Raw genomic sequence first — 15638 nt, 5'->3', positions numbered from 1 at the left:
AATGCCCGCTTCTTCCAAGTTGCCTGATAAGGAGAAGAGAGGAAAAGATCTGTTAAGGGCTGGTAAAAAAATCAAGAGCATGAACCCTCCACTGTCTTAGGCACAAACTTCCGGGTTGATATTCAGTACAATTTAACTGGTCGGGGGGAAGAGATCCAAGATGGTGTTTTGAACAGACACTACACGCTGGCTGCTAGGCCTGGCTGGCCTTTGTCTTTTACCTTTAGGTCTCAGACGTGCAGTGGACCAAACACAGAAAGAGTCCCGAATGGGGAAGAGGAAGGGAGCTACCCAGTCTATTCCTCCGGGTCCGGGAGCTCTAAGAACTTAGTACAGACAAAGATGGAAGCTGGGTTCTTCTGCCAGACAAAGGAGACACCCCTGACTCCAGCAGGTTCACTGGGCTCAGTGAACCTTAGTGACGATCGGGTTTCTCTTAGCCCGATTCAGGGGCTAAGTCCTGTCCAACCAGGAAGCAGCCCTGCAGAGAGAATGGCTGGACAGCTTACCCTGGAAGGTGGATTGCTCTCTAGCCCCCAAGGAGAAGCAATGGAGGAAGAAGTCCCCACTGAAGCTCTGACATCAGCACTCAAAGCAGGAATAGGAACAGCTTCTGTGAGTATCAACATCCAGTTTTGACAATTGACTAAGCCAGCAGTAGTGAATTTAGAGGAACTATGGAGGGCTATAGAAATCATGAACTCTAACCTCCAGAAGGCAATGACTAAGTTACTGACTCTGTCAGCTCCCAGGTTGGGGTTCACGAGGAAAAGTTAAGAGAACAAGCAGATGAAATTAAAAGACATGAGGAACAGATTATCCAAATTAAGAAGGTAGAAATAGCACAGTTACTTACCGTAACAGGTGTTATCCAGGGACAGCAGGCAGATATTCTTAACTGATGGGTGACGGTACCGACGGAGCCCCGGTACGGACAATTTTAGAGTGATTGCACTCTAAGAACTTAGAAAGTTCTAGCTAGGCCGCACCGCGCATGCGCGAGTGCCTTCCCGCCCGACGGAGGCGCGCGGTCCCCAGTTAAGATAAGCCAGCTAAGAAGCCAACCCGGGGAGGTGGGTGGGACGTAAGAATATCTGCCTGCTGTCCCTGGATAACACCTGTTACGGTAAGTAACTGTGCTTTATCCCAGGACAAGCAGGCAGGATATTCTTAACTGATGGGTGACCTCCAAGCTAACAAAAAGAGAGATGGAGGGAAGGTTGGCCATTAGGAAAATAAATTTTGTAAAACGGATTGGCCGAAGTGTCCATCCCGTCTGGAGAATGCATCCAGACAATAATGAGATGTGAAAGTATGAACTGAGGACCAAGTAGCAGCCTTGCAGATTTCCTCAATGGAAGTGGAGCGGAAGAAAGCTACAGACGCTGCCATAGCTCTAACTTTGTGGCCCGTGACAGAACCTTCCAGTGTCAGGCCCGACTGAGCATAACAGAATGAAACGCAAGCAGCAAGCCAATTGGATAGGGTGCGTTTAGATACAGGATGACCCAACTTGTTAGGATCAAAGGACAAAAACAGTTGAGGAGATGATCTGTGAGGTTTAGTGCGTTCAAGAGAGTAAGCCAAAGCACGTTTACAGTCCAAGGTATGCAAAGCCTATTCACCTGGATAAGAATGAGGCTTCGGAAAAAATACAGGTAGGACAATGGACTGATTGAGATGAAAGTCAGACACAACCTTAGGGAGAAACTTTGGATGTATATGGAGAACCACCTTATCATGGTGAAAAACAGTGAAAGGTGGATCGGCCACTAGTGCATGCAACTCACTGACCCTCCTGGCAGAAGTGAGAGCTATAAGGAAGACCACTTTCCAAGTGAGAAATTTGAAATGTGCTGTGGCCAAAGGTTCAAAAAGAGGCTTCATTAAGGCGGAAAGAACCACATTCAGATCCCAGACTACAGGAGGGGGCTTGAGAGGTGGTTTCACGTTGAAAAGGCCCCGCATGAATCTGGAAACCAAAGGATGAGCAGTAAGAGGTTTTCCGTGAACAGGCTCATGAAAAGCAGTAATGGCACTAAGGTGAACTCTGATAGAAGTAGACTTGAGTCCAGAGTTAGACAAAGAAAGGAGATAATCCAACACTAGTTCTACAGCTAGTGAAGTTGGACCATGATGATGTAGAAGGCACCGGGAAGAAAACCGGGTCCACTTCTGTTGATAGCATTGAAGAGTGGCCGGCTTCCTGGAAGCAGCAAGGATAGAACGGACGGGCTGAGAAAGGAGGGAATGAGTCGAGGTCAGCTCGAGAGATACCAAGCTGTCAGGTGCAGAGACTGAAGGTTGGGATGCAGAAGAGACTGCTGATGCTGAGTAAGCAGAGAAGGAAATAGAGGAAGAAGGATGGGCTCCCTGGAACTGAGTTGAAGTAGAAGGGAGAACCAATGCTGCCTGGGCCACCGTGGAGCGATGAGAATCATGGTGGCATGTTCTCTCCGGAGCTTGAACAGGGTCCGCAACATGAGAGGCAGAGGAGGAAATGCATAAAGGAAAAGATTGGTCCAATCCAGGAGAAACGCATCTGCTGCCAGAAGGTGAGGGGAGTAGAGTCTGGAGCAAAATTGGGGCAGTTGGTGATTGTGAGGAGCTGCGAAAAGGTCCACCTGAGGAGTGCCCCATTGAGCGAAAACAGACTGGAGGGTCATGGGATCGAGAGTCCATTCGTGAGGTTGGAGAATTCTGCTGAGGCTGTCTGCTAAGGAATTCTGCTCTCCCTGAATGTAGACAGCTTTCAGGAATAAGTGGCGAGCTGTCGCCCAAGACCAAATCTTTTGGGCCTCCTGACACAACAGACGAGAGCCCGTCCCACCCTGTTTCTTGATGTAATACATTGCAACTTGATTGTCTGTGCAAAGCAGTAGTACTTGAGGAAAGAGGAGATGCTGAAAAGCCTTGAGGGCATAAAACATCGCTCTGAGCTCCAGGAAATTGATGTGATGTTTCTTTTCCTGGGCAGTCCATAGACCCTGAGTCTGTAGATCGTTCAAGTGTGCTCCCCAGGCATATGGGGATGCATCTGTGGTGATGACGAGATGATGAGGAGGCAGATGGAACAGAAGACCTCTGGAGAGATTTGAAGATGTCAACCACCATTGCAGAGACTGTCGAAGAGACGATGTCACAGATATGTGTTGCAAACAGGGATCCGTCGCTTGGGACCACTGGGTAGCTAGAGTCCATTGAGGAGTGCGCAGGTGAAGACGTGCGAAGGGGGTGACATGCACTGTCAATGCCATGTGCCCCAAGAGTACCATCATTTGCTTGGCCGAGATGGAAAGCTGTGGAAGCACCTGCTGACAGAGATGAAGGATGGTCTGAAGGCGGTTGGATGGAAGAAATGCCCTCATGAGAACAGTGTCCAGTTTTGCGCCAATGAATTGAAGTCGCTGGGTTGGAATGAGGTGTGACTTGGGAAGGTTGATCTCGAAGCCCAGAAGTTGAAGAAATCCGATTGTCTGGTTGGTGGCAAGAAGTACTGCCTAAGGGGAAGGAGCCTTGATCAGCCAGTCGTCCAGGTAGGGGAAGACTTGAAAATTGTGAGAGCGGAGAAAGGCGGCTACCACAATAAGACATTTGGTGAAAACCCTGGGAGAGGAGGCCAGACCGAAAGGTAACACCTTGTACTGGTAATAAGAATGATTGATGAGAAAGCGCAGATACTGTCTGGACATCATATGGACAGGGATATGTGTGTAGGCTTCTTTGAGATCCAGGGAGCATAGCCAGTAGCCCTGAGTGAGAAGAGGGTAGAGTGTGGCAAGAGAGAGCATTTTGAACTTCTCTTTGACCAGACATTTGTTGAGATCCCTGAGATCTAATATGGGTCTGAGGTCTCCGGTCTTTTTGGGGACTAGAAAGTACCGGGAGTAAAATCCCTGACCTCGTTGATCTGGAGGAACTTCTTCGATGGCGTTGAGTAGAAGGAGGGACTGAACTTCTTGACCGAGAAGAAGGGACTGAGACCTGTTGGAAGCAGACTCCTTTGGAGGACTTGATGGAGGAAGAGCCTGAAAGTTTAGGGAGTAGCCGTGAGTGATGATGGATAGAACCCATTGATCTGTTGTAATTACCTCCCAACGGCTCAGAAAAAATTGTAGATGTCCTCCTATGGGTTGTAGTAGAGGAGAGGAAGAGGGGAGACTGGCTATGTCCTGGAGAAGGAAGTCAAAAGGGCTGATTGGGCTTAGGCTGAGCAACAGGTTTCGCAGGTTGTTGTTGTTGTTGGCGAGCCTGTTGGTGCTGTTGCTGGCGTTGTCTCCGAGGCTGAGGAGGATGAGGTTGAAGAGGTCGAGCTGAGAAACGACGCTGATAGGATGATTGTTGCCAAAAAGGACGAGCAGGTGGGGGTTTCTTTTTGGTTTTCAACAAGGTATCCCATCTAGTCTCGTGAGCTGAAAGTTTCTGGGTGGTGGTATCCAGAGATTTGCCAAAGAGCTCATCACCTAAGCAGGGAACGTTGGCCAGACGGTCCTGGTGGTTAACGTCAAGTTCTGAAACGCGGAGCCAGGCCAAACGTCTCATAGCTACAGACATTGCCGTAGCTCTAGATGTGAGCTCAAATGTATCGTAGATGGAGCGAACCATAAACTTCCGAAGCTGGAACAGACTGGAAGTACATTGTTGAAAAGCAGGAAGCTTGCGTTCCGGGAGATAATTCTGGAAAGTGGTTAGCAGATGAATGAGATGTTTCAGGTAGAAGGAAAAATGGAATGCATAATTCCCTGAATGATTGGCCAACATCGCGTTCTGATAAAGACGTTTGCCAAATTTATCCATGGCTTTACCCTCTCTGCCAGGAGGGACAGAAGCATACACACTAGAGCCTGCAGTCTTCTTCAGGGTCGACTCTACAAGTAAAGACTCATGTGGGAGCTGAGGCTTGTCAAACCCTGGAATGGGGATAACCTTATAAAGAGACTCCAGCTTTCTAGGAGCCCCTGGAATAGTGAGAGGAGTCTCAAGATTCTTATAGAAGGTTTCCCGTAAAATGTCATGTAATGGTAGTTTGAGAAATTCCTTCGGAGGTTGATCAAAGTCCAAAGCATCAAGGAATGCTTTGGAGTTCTTGGAGTCAGACTCCAAAGGGATGGAAAGGGTGTCTGACATCTCTTTAAGAAATTTAGTGAAGGAAGTGTGCTCTGGCTTACTATTGGGTTCCTGCACAGATGGGTCAGCCTTATCCGATGAAAGATTATCATCGGTACAGAGAGGATCATCGGAGAGAGAGAGGAGTAGAGACCTCTGCATGCCGGGTCTTGCGTACCGATTTGCCAGAGCGCATCGATACCGTGGCCGGGGAAGTATGAGAAACGGTACGGATGTTCTGGTCAAAGAGCGGTACCAGGTCAGAGGCCGAGTGAACCACCCGACGCAGAGATTTCGGTTCCGCCGATAGAATAGGCATGGATACCGAAGAGGCAGAATGCAGCAGTGCCGATAAAGTCGATGCCGACAAAATAGGCTGGTCGACGATCGGCACCGAAGGCTCAGCAGGTACCGACACTGGAAGGTTCGGAGTCAGAAGAGCCAGGAGAAGTTGTTGTAACTGCTCCTTAAGCTGGACCTGGAGAATGGACTCTATACGGTCATCCAGTGATGGTCCAGAAGGCACCGGTACCACTTTTCTCTTTTCAGTACCTGCGGTGCAGCTCGACGCTCAGGCGAAGTAGATGCCGATGAAGAGGCAGTGACTTCAATAGGAGCGGAGCATTTACGGGGCCGGCACGCAGTCTGCAGGACTTGGCTCACTGCTTGTTCGACTGGCGGGCCGAGGACTGTAGGGGATGGCTTCTTAGCCGGCTTACCTGTGGGTTGCGACACCGAAGACACATCCTGCGGTGTCGAAAGGGCCGGCGCCGACTTGAATGATGCCACCGATGCCAGAGGACTCTCCATGGTGGTACCGAAAAGAAGCTGTTGTTGAATTTGGCTATTCTTCAAAGTTCTCTTTTGAAGAGAAGTGCAACGGGTGCACGTAGAAGCCCTATGCTCTGGACCCAAGCACTGAAGACACCAATTGTGCGGGTCGGACAGAGATATAGGGCGTGCACACCGCTGATACTTCTTAAAGCCCGGTGAAGGGAGCATGAAGGGAAAAACGGCAGTAGCAAAATCGAAGGTTGAGGCTTCGATGATGCCAACAGGCCCCACTGGGGCCAAGCGAAAAATAAAGAAAAAAAAGATTAATTATATATATATATATATATGTATATATATATATTTTTTTTAATTGAAAAAGAAGTAGTAAGTGAAAAAATTCACGTCAAAACACGCGAGCGGGAAGGTGAAAAAAGAACTTTCCAACAGCCGTTGGAAAAAACGTGTCTTCTTAGCTCCGTGGAAACTAATAAACTGGGGACCGCGCGCCTCCATCAAGCGGGAAGGCACTCGCGCATGCACGGTGCGGCCTAGCTAGAACTTTCTAAGTTCTTAGAGTGCAATCACTCTAAAATTGTCCGTACCGGGGCTCCGTCGGTACCGTCACCCATCAGTTAAGAATATCCTGCCTGCTTGTCCTGTGATAAAGAGATTATTAAAGAAAGATCCTCTATTCAAAAAAACCCCCTGGAATATATGGAAAATAAACAGAGAAGAAATAACTTAAGACTTTTAAATTTTCCCAAGTCTTCAGTTTTATCTCCACTTGAGATGATGCGTAGATATCTGAAAGATATTTTAATGATTTCACAAGATAATTTGCTGCCTATTACCGTGGCTCAATATATATCCACATGGAAGAAACAGGAGAGTTCTACTCCTATTTTTACAAAGGGACCTGAACAAATTAGAAGAGTGGGCGATGAGATGGCAGATGAAGTTTAATGTAGAGAAATGTAAAGTCTTGCATGTAGGAAACAGTAACCCGAAGTACAGCTGCATGATGGGAGGCCTGGTAATGGGTGAAAGTACCCTAGAAAAGGTCTTGGGGGTAATAGTGGACAAGACAATGAAGCCGTCGGCACAGTGCGCAGCAGCCTCTAAGAAGGCGAATAGAATGCTAGGTATTATCAAGAAAGGTATTACAACCAGAACGAAAGAAGTTATCCTGCCATTGTATCGGGCGATGGTGCGCCCGCATCTGGAGTACTGCGTCCAGTATTGGTCGCCGTACCTTAAGAAGGATATGACGATACTCGAGAGGATCCAGAAAAGAGCAACACAATTGATAAAAGGTATGGAAAACCTTTCATATGCTGAAAGATTGGAGAAACTGGGGCTCTTTTCCCTGGAGAAGCAGAGACTTAGAGGGGACATGATAGAGACTTACAAGATCATGAAGGGCATAGAGAAAGTGGAGAGAGACAGATTCTTCAAACTTTCGAAAAGTACAAGAGCGAGAGGGCATTCGGAAAAATTAAGAGGGGACAGATTTAGAATCAATGCTAGGAAGTTCTTCTTCACCCAAAGGGTGGTGAACATCTGGAATGCGCTTCCAGAGAGTGTGATAGGACAGAGTACGGTACTGGGGTTCAAGAAGGGATTAGATGATTTCCAGAAGGAAAAGGGGATAGAAGGATATAGATAGAGGATTACTATACAGGTCCTGGACCTGATGGGCCACCGCGTGAGCAGACTGCTGGGCATGATGGACCTCTGGTCTGACCCAGCAGAGGCACTGCTTATGTTCTTATGAAAGTGGAGAAATGGAGAAGGGATGAATGAACTTAACAGATTTCTTAGAGAATTTCCTGGAAGTAGTTATGGAAAGATTAACTTTATTAGTAATGTTTGCCTTAGAGCATGACAGAGAGTTTGTATTTAAACTTTACTTTAGACATATGAATGATAAGTTCTTTGGCTCAGCTATTAGGATTTTTCCTGATATTTCTCAAGTGACACAGAAGAGACGGAAATAATTTCTTCTTTATAAACCTAGAGCTTTGGCTCTAGGAGCATCCTTTATTTTGAAATTTCCAGCAAAATGCTGTGGTTCACTACAAGGATAACACTTTCTATTTTTTGAACCAAAACAATTGTTGGAATTTATATCTGCCAAGGAAGGGGGGGGGGGAGTGATGATTGGTCCAATAGCTCCATCAGCAGTTTAAGTCCAGGCTATCGGGGGTTTACATCATTGTCTCCAGAGCTGTTCTTGTAATCAATGAGTATATTTCCTTATTATTATACTAATACTTGGACCTATATTTTATGTTTGTGGACTAAATAATTTCTACTTTTTCTTTTCCTAACATTACTGTCAGTGATGTTAGGTTTTATTAAGTTTCTTGATTAATGATGTAAATTTGTATTCAAGTATAGAAGTGCTTGTTTAATAATTTGAAAAAATTCAATAGATAAATAATAATAATAAAAACCTCGAGAGCATAGCATAGCTGTCCCGAATCACCTGTAGGACCCACTGATCCATTGTGATCTTGGCCCACCTCCGGTAAAATTCCCACAATAGGGCTCACACTGGAACCGGGGGAAGGACCCACAGCAAGTCACTGGGCCAGACAGGCGAAGGAGGAACCACCAGGGAAGTCAACACTCAACCCCCTACCCCCGGCATGCTCCCTGAAAGGACTGCATGAACTGAAAGAAGAATCCTCTGGAAGGAAAAGAGGCAGAGCCCTAGCCAGGGTGTTACCAATAAAACTCACGCAGACGCCCACTCAAGACCTGAACAAGCTTATCCAACTCCTCCCCAAAGAGGAAGAAATCCCAAAAAGGAAATTTACTAAGCTTAGACTCAGAGACCGCATCTGCCAACCAACACTGAAGCCACAACTCATCCATTCTGTGCCGGTCTGGAGGGATGATAAAGAAACAAATCTTTTCCAGAGAAAGAAAAAATGGTAAATTAGAGAACATGAATTGAGATTGCAGGGTGGTAGACTTAGGAATAATTTCAAGAAATTCTGTTTCATGGAAGGGTGGTTGATGCCTGGAAAGCCCTCTTGAGGGAGGTGGTGGAAATGAAAAAGTTGAAAGAATTATAAAAAGTGTGGGATAAACACAGAGTATCTCTAACTAGAAAATGAATGGTATAAACTCAAAATTTAAGTGATTGTATGTGTGTGTGATATGTTGAATGAAACTTAGATGGCGACTCCAGCTGTGAAGAACTAAGGCCAGTACTGGGCAGACTTGCATGGTCTAGGCCCCATATATGGCAATTCTGTTTAGGAGAGGCTGGGGAGAACTTCAACAGAACTTCTAGTAATTTGGAACATGAGGTTGGTGCTGGACAGACTTTTACAGCTTGTATCCTGCAAATGACAAGATGGTTTGGTTTGGATAGGCTAGCGTGAGCTTCTATGGCAACTCCAGTAGTTGGAACCTAAGGACAGTACCAGTTGAACTTCTATGATCTATCAAAGAAAGACAATTTAATCATGAATTAATAATGTTGTGACTGTTGGGCAGACTGGATGAACTGTTCAGGTCTTTATCTGCCATCATTTACTATGATACTTTGCTATAAAATGACTACTAGACCAGGTTTTCATTCACTGTAAATATTCAAGTGTTTAGCCACTGTCCCCACCCTCCAGTTGTAAACCATGCTGTCCATACCTGTCTTTGTTTCTCCAGCTCTGTTTGACTGATGTTGTTGAGCACCGTTTCTGCAGTTCCCTGTAACTCAGACACCTCTCTTGAAGGGGCTGCCAGGGGACTAGCGTGACCAGTCGCTTCTTCCCGCTTCTCTGCTGGTGATGGGATTCCTGTGCGCTGCCCAGAGCTATGACCAAGGTAGGGCCCATCCTGCTGAAGCACAGAGGGAGGCCGCAGTGGAGACAAACTATAGTTCTCTGATCCAGGGCTGCCAGCCTGGTGGAATCTGGGAGAGGAGTAGCTGCTACTCTGCATTTTGTTCATAGGCTGTGTGGGAGTAAAATGGCTATTCAAACTATGAGACTGAGGGAGGTTGGGCTGATGGGAGGGAGAGCCCTTAGCAGATTCTGAGGGAGACTGAGGAAAGGTAAAGCAGAGTTGGCCTTGGGAGCCAGGGAACACACCAGCACCTGGAGACCTGGCATAAGAACCCTGCTGTGGGCTGGCTGGCACTTTGCAGTGGGGCTCAACTGGTTGTGGAGGGGGCAGGCTTTGTTGAAACCCCACACTACTACCTGGAGAGTTATATATCTGCACAGGTCTGAAGACTGACTCTGCCAACTGAGCTCTTGGAGGTTTGTGCATGGGGGAAAAAGGATCTCGAGACTGAGGGCGTGAGGGGGGCCTTGAGTAAGATTCAGGGGACTGGAAGCGGGGCGTGACTGGGGATTGACAAACAGCCTCACTGGACAGTGGCCTGGGAGTCACTGGTGAGCTAGCCTGCGATTGTGGACTAGCAGGTACTCGAGAGCAAGGGTCTGAGAGAAGTGACCTAGGAGTAGCGCAGCTGCCTTCGGTGGGCTGAGCAAATGGATCAGAGTAAGAAAGAGAAGTATAGACCTCAGGATGCTGCTGTGGTGAGGCAGCCTGTGTTGGCCCATGGGGCTCCAGTGTCCTCTGTACTGGTGCTGGACTGTGAGGTTCTACCTGAGGAACCCGTGGGGTTAAAGGTGCTTTAAAGATACTACTGGCACATTTCATCTCTGTCCCAAGGTGAGTGTTAGAGGGAGAGTCAGCAAAGACTACGCCTTGCACAAACCCAGGAGATATCATTCCCATATCATGCTTTGGTTGCAGGCTTACATCCTCTTTTTTTATAGGCAGTAGGATACTGTCCATTGTTTTCTTCTGCTCCCCATAATGTGAAGGTGACAGTAAGGGTTCAACAGGCTTTGATCCACAGTCTCCTAATGAGGATGGCTTTGACCCTGGGCTCCCAGGGACCACCAAATTGTCCAATGAACCACCTGAATAGCACTGTTTGAAGAAAGGGTCTGGTGTGGAGGGCTGATTTCGGGGAGTACCAGGGGGTGTTGGGTGGAACTCTATTGGCTGACTTGCAGGCCGTGAGCTTGGAAAAAGTGAGGGTCCAGTTGAGGCGTAAGTCTGGAAGCCATTGGAGGCTGGACTTTGACTCAAGGAAGACTGGAAACGAGACTCCAAGGAAAAAGTAGGGACATTTCCAAAGGGGTCATGTGAAGGCACTTGAGCAGGGGACTGTGGAGGAGGCTTAAAGGAGTCACTGGGAGCCTCAGCTCCAACTATGCCTGTGGTGGAAGGTTTCAGGAACCCACTGGATGAGGTAGACAAACTAGAGCTAGTGTTAAAGACAGACTGCCCAATGGGTATACTGCCAGCCAGCTCTGTCACAGGAGGAACCTGTGAGGAACCAGACTGGTGCCCTATATGAGAGGGAATTTGGAGATGAAGAGATGGCCTCTCTACTTTCCGTCCCCCTTCACCTTTGGGCTGCTTGTTGATCTGGTTCTCTGCCTGCTGTATGAAAAAATAAAATATAAAATAGTGAAAAAATATCAGACAAAGTAGTCAGCAGCAAGCACAGATAAGCTATTACACACAGATGAAGTCAGCAGGAAGCGCAGGCTGAGATGTAGCTCCCACTCATGTACCTTTTGCACCTTGCTGATACGATGTGCTGCTCGATTATCTTTGGCTTTTTGCTACAACAGATTAAAAAACAATATAACAAATTAGAAGGGTTTCTCTCTGAGCTCATAAATTTAAAAAACCATAAGTTCCAAGAGTACAATATATTAGCAGCAGCCTCACCAGATAAGGAGCTTTGTCTGTGGCAGGGACCTTACGCCACAGCTTCATAATCTGTTTGCATCGAGTGGACCAATCTAGAAGGAAGAGTAAGACAGTAAAGGTTTGTGCTATGATGATGATGATGATGAAGGGCAAAAGAAAGAAAATCCATTAAAAGTGCTTTCATAAAAAGAATAAGCCTCCATTCATCATCACCACTGTCTTTGGCAACAAAATATTCTGCATCTCCTCACACATCTGAACCAAGGTCCAACAAAGCTGGGAATTCTATTAACAAATTTTGAGTTGAGTTAGTCATTATTTATTATTTATTAACCGCCTTTTTCATGAAGAGATTCACCCAAAGCAGTTTACAATTCACTAAATCAGTCTCGCAAACTTTGTCAAACTGCAGCACACTAAATGTAGTTGCTGCAGCTTGACACATTCGGAAGTGTGTGGATGTCGACGTAATGATGTCATGCACATGCATGATATCATCACATTGACATTTGCGCATGCGCGAAAGCCCTCTAGACGGGCCCTGAGCTGCCAGTGGGGGGGAGGGGGTGCTGGAAGGTAAAATTATGGTCTTACCTGTTAATTTTCTTTCCTTTAGAAGCAGCAGATGAATCCAGAGACTAGTGGGTATAGCTCACATCGACCAGCAGGTGGAGATTAACAGTTGGCCTTAAAGCCTGGTGTTCCTCCTGTTGATTCAGTTATGCACTTTGCCCAAGCATCCCGAAAGGAGAATGAGCATCCACAAAACTTCATTCCAGTAGAAAATGTGCCACTCAGAAATGAAATAATACAATTACCAACCATACCCCAACTGAACAAACAAACAAACAACCTACAAACAGACAGTGCACTTGGGGAGGGGCTCTGGATTCATCTGCTGCTTCTAAAGGAAAGAAAAATTAACAGGTAAAACCATAATTTTACCTTCCATAGCAAAGCAGCAGATGAATCCAGAGACTAGTGGGATGTAGCAAAGCAAACTCAAACCGGGTGGGACGCCAATGCCGCCATCCGCCAGCACTGCAGCGCCAAAACTTGCCTCCGAACGGGCCGCTACGTCTAAACGGTAATGCTTCGAAAAGGTATTCCCAGACGACCACGTGGCCGCCCGGCAAATTTCCTCCAAAGACATCCCACCGGACTCCGCCCACGACGTAGCCAATGCCCGAGTGGAATGCGCATGAAGGTGATCCGGGTACCTTCTTCCCTGTCAACAGATAAGCCGAAGCAATAGTTTCTTTGACCCAACGAGCAATGGACGCTTTAGACGCCGCCATCCCCTTGTTTTTGCCTGCGAACAACACGAAGAGATGGTCCGACCGACGAAAATCGTTCGTCACCCCCAAATAATGGAGAAGCATGCGTCGTACATCCAGTAGACGTAAAGACGAAAATCGTTTTCCCCAATCTCCTTTCGGGAAGGATGGCAGGATACAAACTCTGGTTCACATGGAATGACGAAATAACCTTAGGCAGGAAGGACGGCACCGTTCGCACCGACAACCTCAGTTTCCGAAAACTTAAAAAGGGTTCTCTGCAAGAAAGCGCCTGTAGTTCCCGACAGCTCGCCTCGCCGAAGCCATCGCCACCAAAAACACTGTTTTCAACGTGACATCCTTCAATGTTGCCGCTGACAGGGGCTCAAAAGGTGCCCCCTGCAACTACCAAGGACGATGTTTAAGATTCCATGTTGGACAAATTCGCTTTACCGGATGGGCGGATATGGTGAACCCCCTTGAGGAAACGGACTACGTCCGGCTGTGAAGCGAGCGATGAGCGAGACAACCCGGCCCCTGTAACAGGCAATGGCCGCCACCTGAACCTTTAAAGAGTTATAGGCTATCCCTTTCGCCACGCCCTCCTGCAGAAAAGCCAGAATAGCCGGCAGAGATGCATGGAAGGGCGCAATCCCCTGTCGTCCACAGCATGCATCAAAAATCTCCAGACTCTCGCATACGAGGCAGAAGTCGAAATTTTCTTAGCTTGAAGTAGCGTGCAATAACCTGTTCTGAGTAGCCCTTCTTTTTCAGCCTCGACCGCTCAATAGCCAGGCCGTAAAGCCCAAATCGGGCCGGATCTTCCATCAAGATTGGACCCTGAGTTAGTAAGTCTGGAGTTACCTTGAACGTTAACCGGTCGCCTACTGAAAGCTGAATCAGATCCGCGTACCACGGCCGACGTGGCCAATCCGGAGCCACCAGGATCACCCTGCCCTGAAAGAGAGAGATGCGTTGTAACACCCGACCTATCATGGGCCAAGGCGGGAACACGTACAGAAGGGAATTTGGAGGCCACGGGAGAGCTAACGCGTCCACCCCCTCCGATCCCTTCTCCTTGCGTCTGCTGAAGAACCGAGGGCAACTTCGCATTGCGGGATGAGGCCATGAGATCCATCACTGGCAGCCCCCAACGACGGACTAGCAGGTCGAAAGCTCGAGCAGACAACTCCCACTCGCCCGATCTAGCAGATTTCTGCTGAGGAAGTCCGCTTGCACGTTTTCGTGACCTGCGATGTGTGCCGCCGACAGAAACGGAACATGCACCTCTGCCCACCGAAACAGCCTCCTTGCCTCTTCGGCCAACTGCGGACTCCGGGTGCCCCCCTGACGATTGATATATGCCACCGCCGTGACACTGTCCGAAAAGATCCTGGTCGGCCTGTCCTGAACCAGGGCCTGAAAAGCCCGCAGCGCCAGTCTGATCGCCTTTAATTCCAGCAAATTGATGGACCACTGGGCCTCCTCTAAGGACCACACCCCCTGCACTGAAGCCTGCAGACACTGGGCCCCCCAGCCCAGCAGACTGGCATCCGTTGTCACCACCACCTAGTCCGGCGTAGCCAACGGCATGCCTCGCCATAAGATGCAACTCGTGTAGCCTACCACTGCATGCTGCGAGCCGCCCGAGGACTCCATTGGAGACGCAAATTGTAGTCCAGAGATGCTGGGGACCAGCGAGAGAGAAGAGACTGTTGCAAGGGCCTCATGTGGCCCCGAGCCCAGGGGACCACCTCCAGAGTCGCCACCATGGAGCCTAGAACCTGTACATAATCCCAAACCCGAGGTCTGGGCGCCCCGAGAAGTAGGCGAATCTGAGCCTGCAATTTCTCTCCCCGGTCTCGGGGTAGAAACACTTTCCCCAGAGCAGTGTCGAACCTGACCCCCAGATGCACCAAGGACTGCGACGGGGATAGAAAACTCTTGAGAAAGTTGACGATCCACCCCAACGACTGCAGGAGAGAGATTACTCTCTGAGTTACCGCTAAACTCTCCTGTCTGGACAACCAGTCGTCTAAGTAAGGGTGTACCCGAATCCCTTCCTTGCGTAGAAAAGCTGCTACCACCACCATCACTTTGGAAAAGGTGCGGGGAGCCGTTGCCAGGCCAAAGGGCATTGCCCGAAATTGATAATGCTGGCCGAGAATCGCAAACCGCAGATACCGCTGGTGCGGAGGCCAGATCGGGATATGGAGGTACGCCTCCTTGAGATCGAGGGACGTGAGGAACTCTCCCGGTCTTACAGCCGCAATAACCGAGCGAACCGTTTCCATCCGGAAATGGCGAACACTGAGAAATCTGTTGACCCCTTTGAGATCCAGCACCGGTCTGAACGACCCACCCTTCTTTGGTACAATGAAGTAAAGGGAATATATCCCGCGGCCTACCTCTTCCGGGGGCACCGGTACCACCGCCCCCAGATCTAGCAGCCCCTGAAGAGTCATGCGTACCGAGTCTCCCTTGGCCGCCCCATTGCACGGGGAAACCAAGAAAGAATCTACGACGGGAGAGGCGAACTCCAACTTGTACCCTTCGTGAATAATGTCTAAAACCCACTGATCTGACGTGATCTTGGCCCACTCCGCCCAGTACGCCGACAGCCGTCCCCCTAAGGGAAAGGCGGAGGGAGCCAAGACCCCGTCATTGTGGAGCGCGACTTGCCGCGGCCCGCGCTGGCTGACCTGAAGAGGTTTTCGCCGTACGAAAGGA

The 15638-nt window shown here is 48.5% G+C and overlaps 1 protein-coding gene across 1 annotated transcript in view; it reads right to left on the bottom strand.

Annotated features, from left to right (window-relative positions):
* Nucleotides 1-15638, bottom strand: part of LOC117357250 (histone-lysine N-methyltransferase 2D-like) — a 468534-nt gene that overhangs the window by 259197 nt on the left and 193699 nt on the right. The window contains 3 exon segments of the mRNA XM_033937621.1: nucleotides 9541-11355; nucleotides 11490-11540; nucleotides 11650-11723. Coding sequence (XP_033793512.1) covers nucleotides 9541-11355; nucleotides 11490-11540; nucleotides 11650-11723 — 1940 coding nt within the window.

This window comes from Geotrypetes seraphini, chromosome 3 (genome assembly GCF_902459505.1).
Source record: "Geotrypetes seraphini chromosome 3, aGeoSer1.1, whole genome shotgun sequence".
In the NCBI taxonomy this organism is placed as follows: Eukaryota; Metazoa; Chordata; class Amphibia; order Gymnophiona; family Dermophiidae; genus Geotrypetes; species Geotrypetes seraphini.
This window is presented reverse-complemented; position numbering and strand designations above follow the sequence as displayed.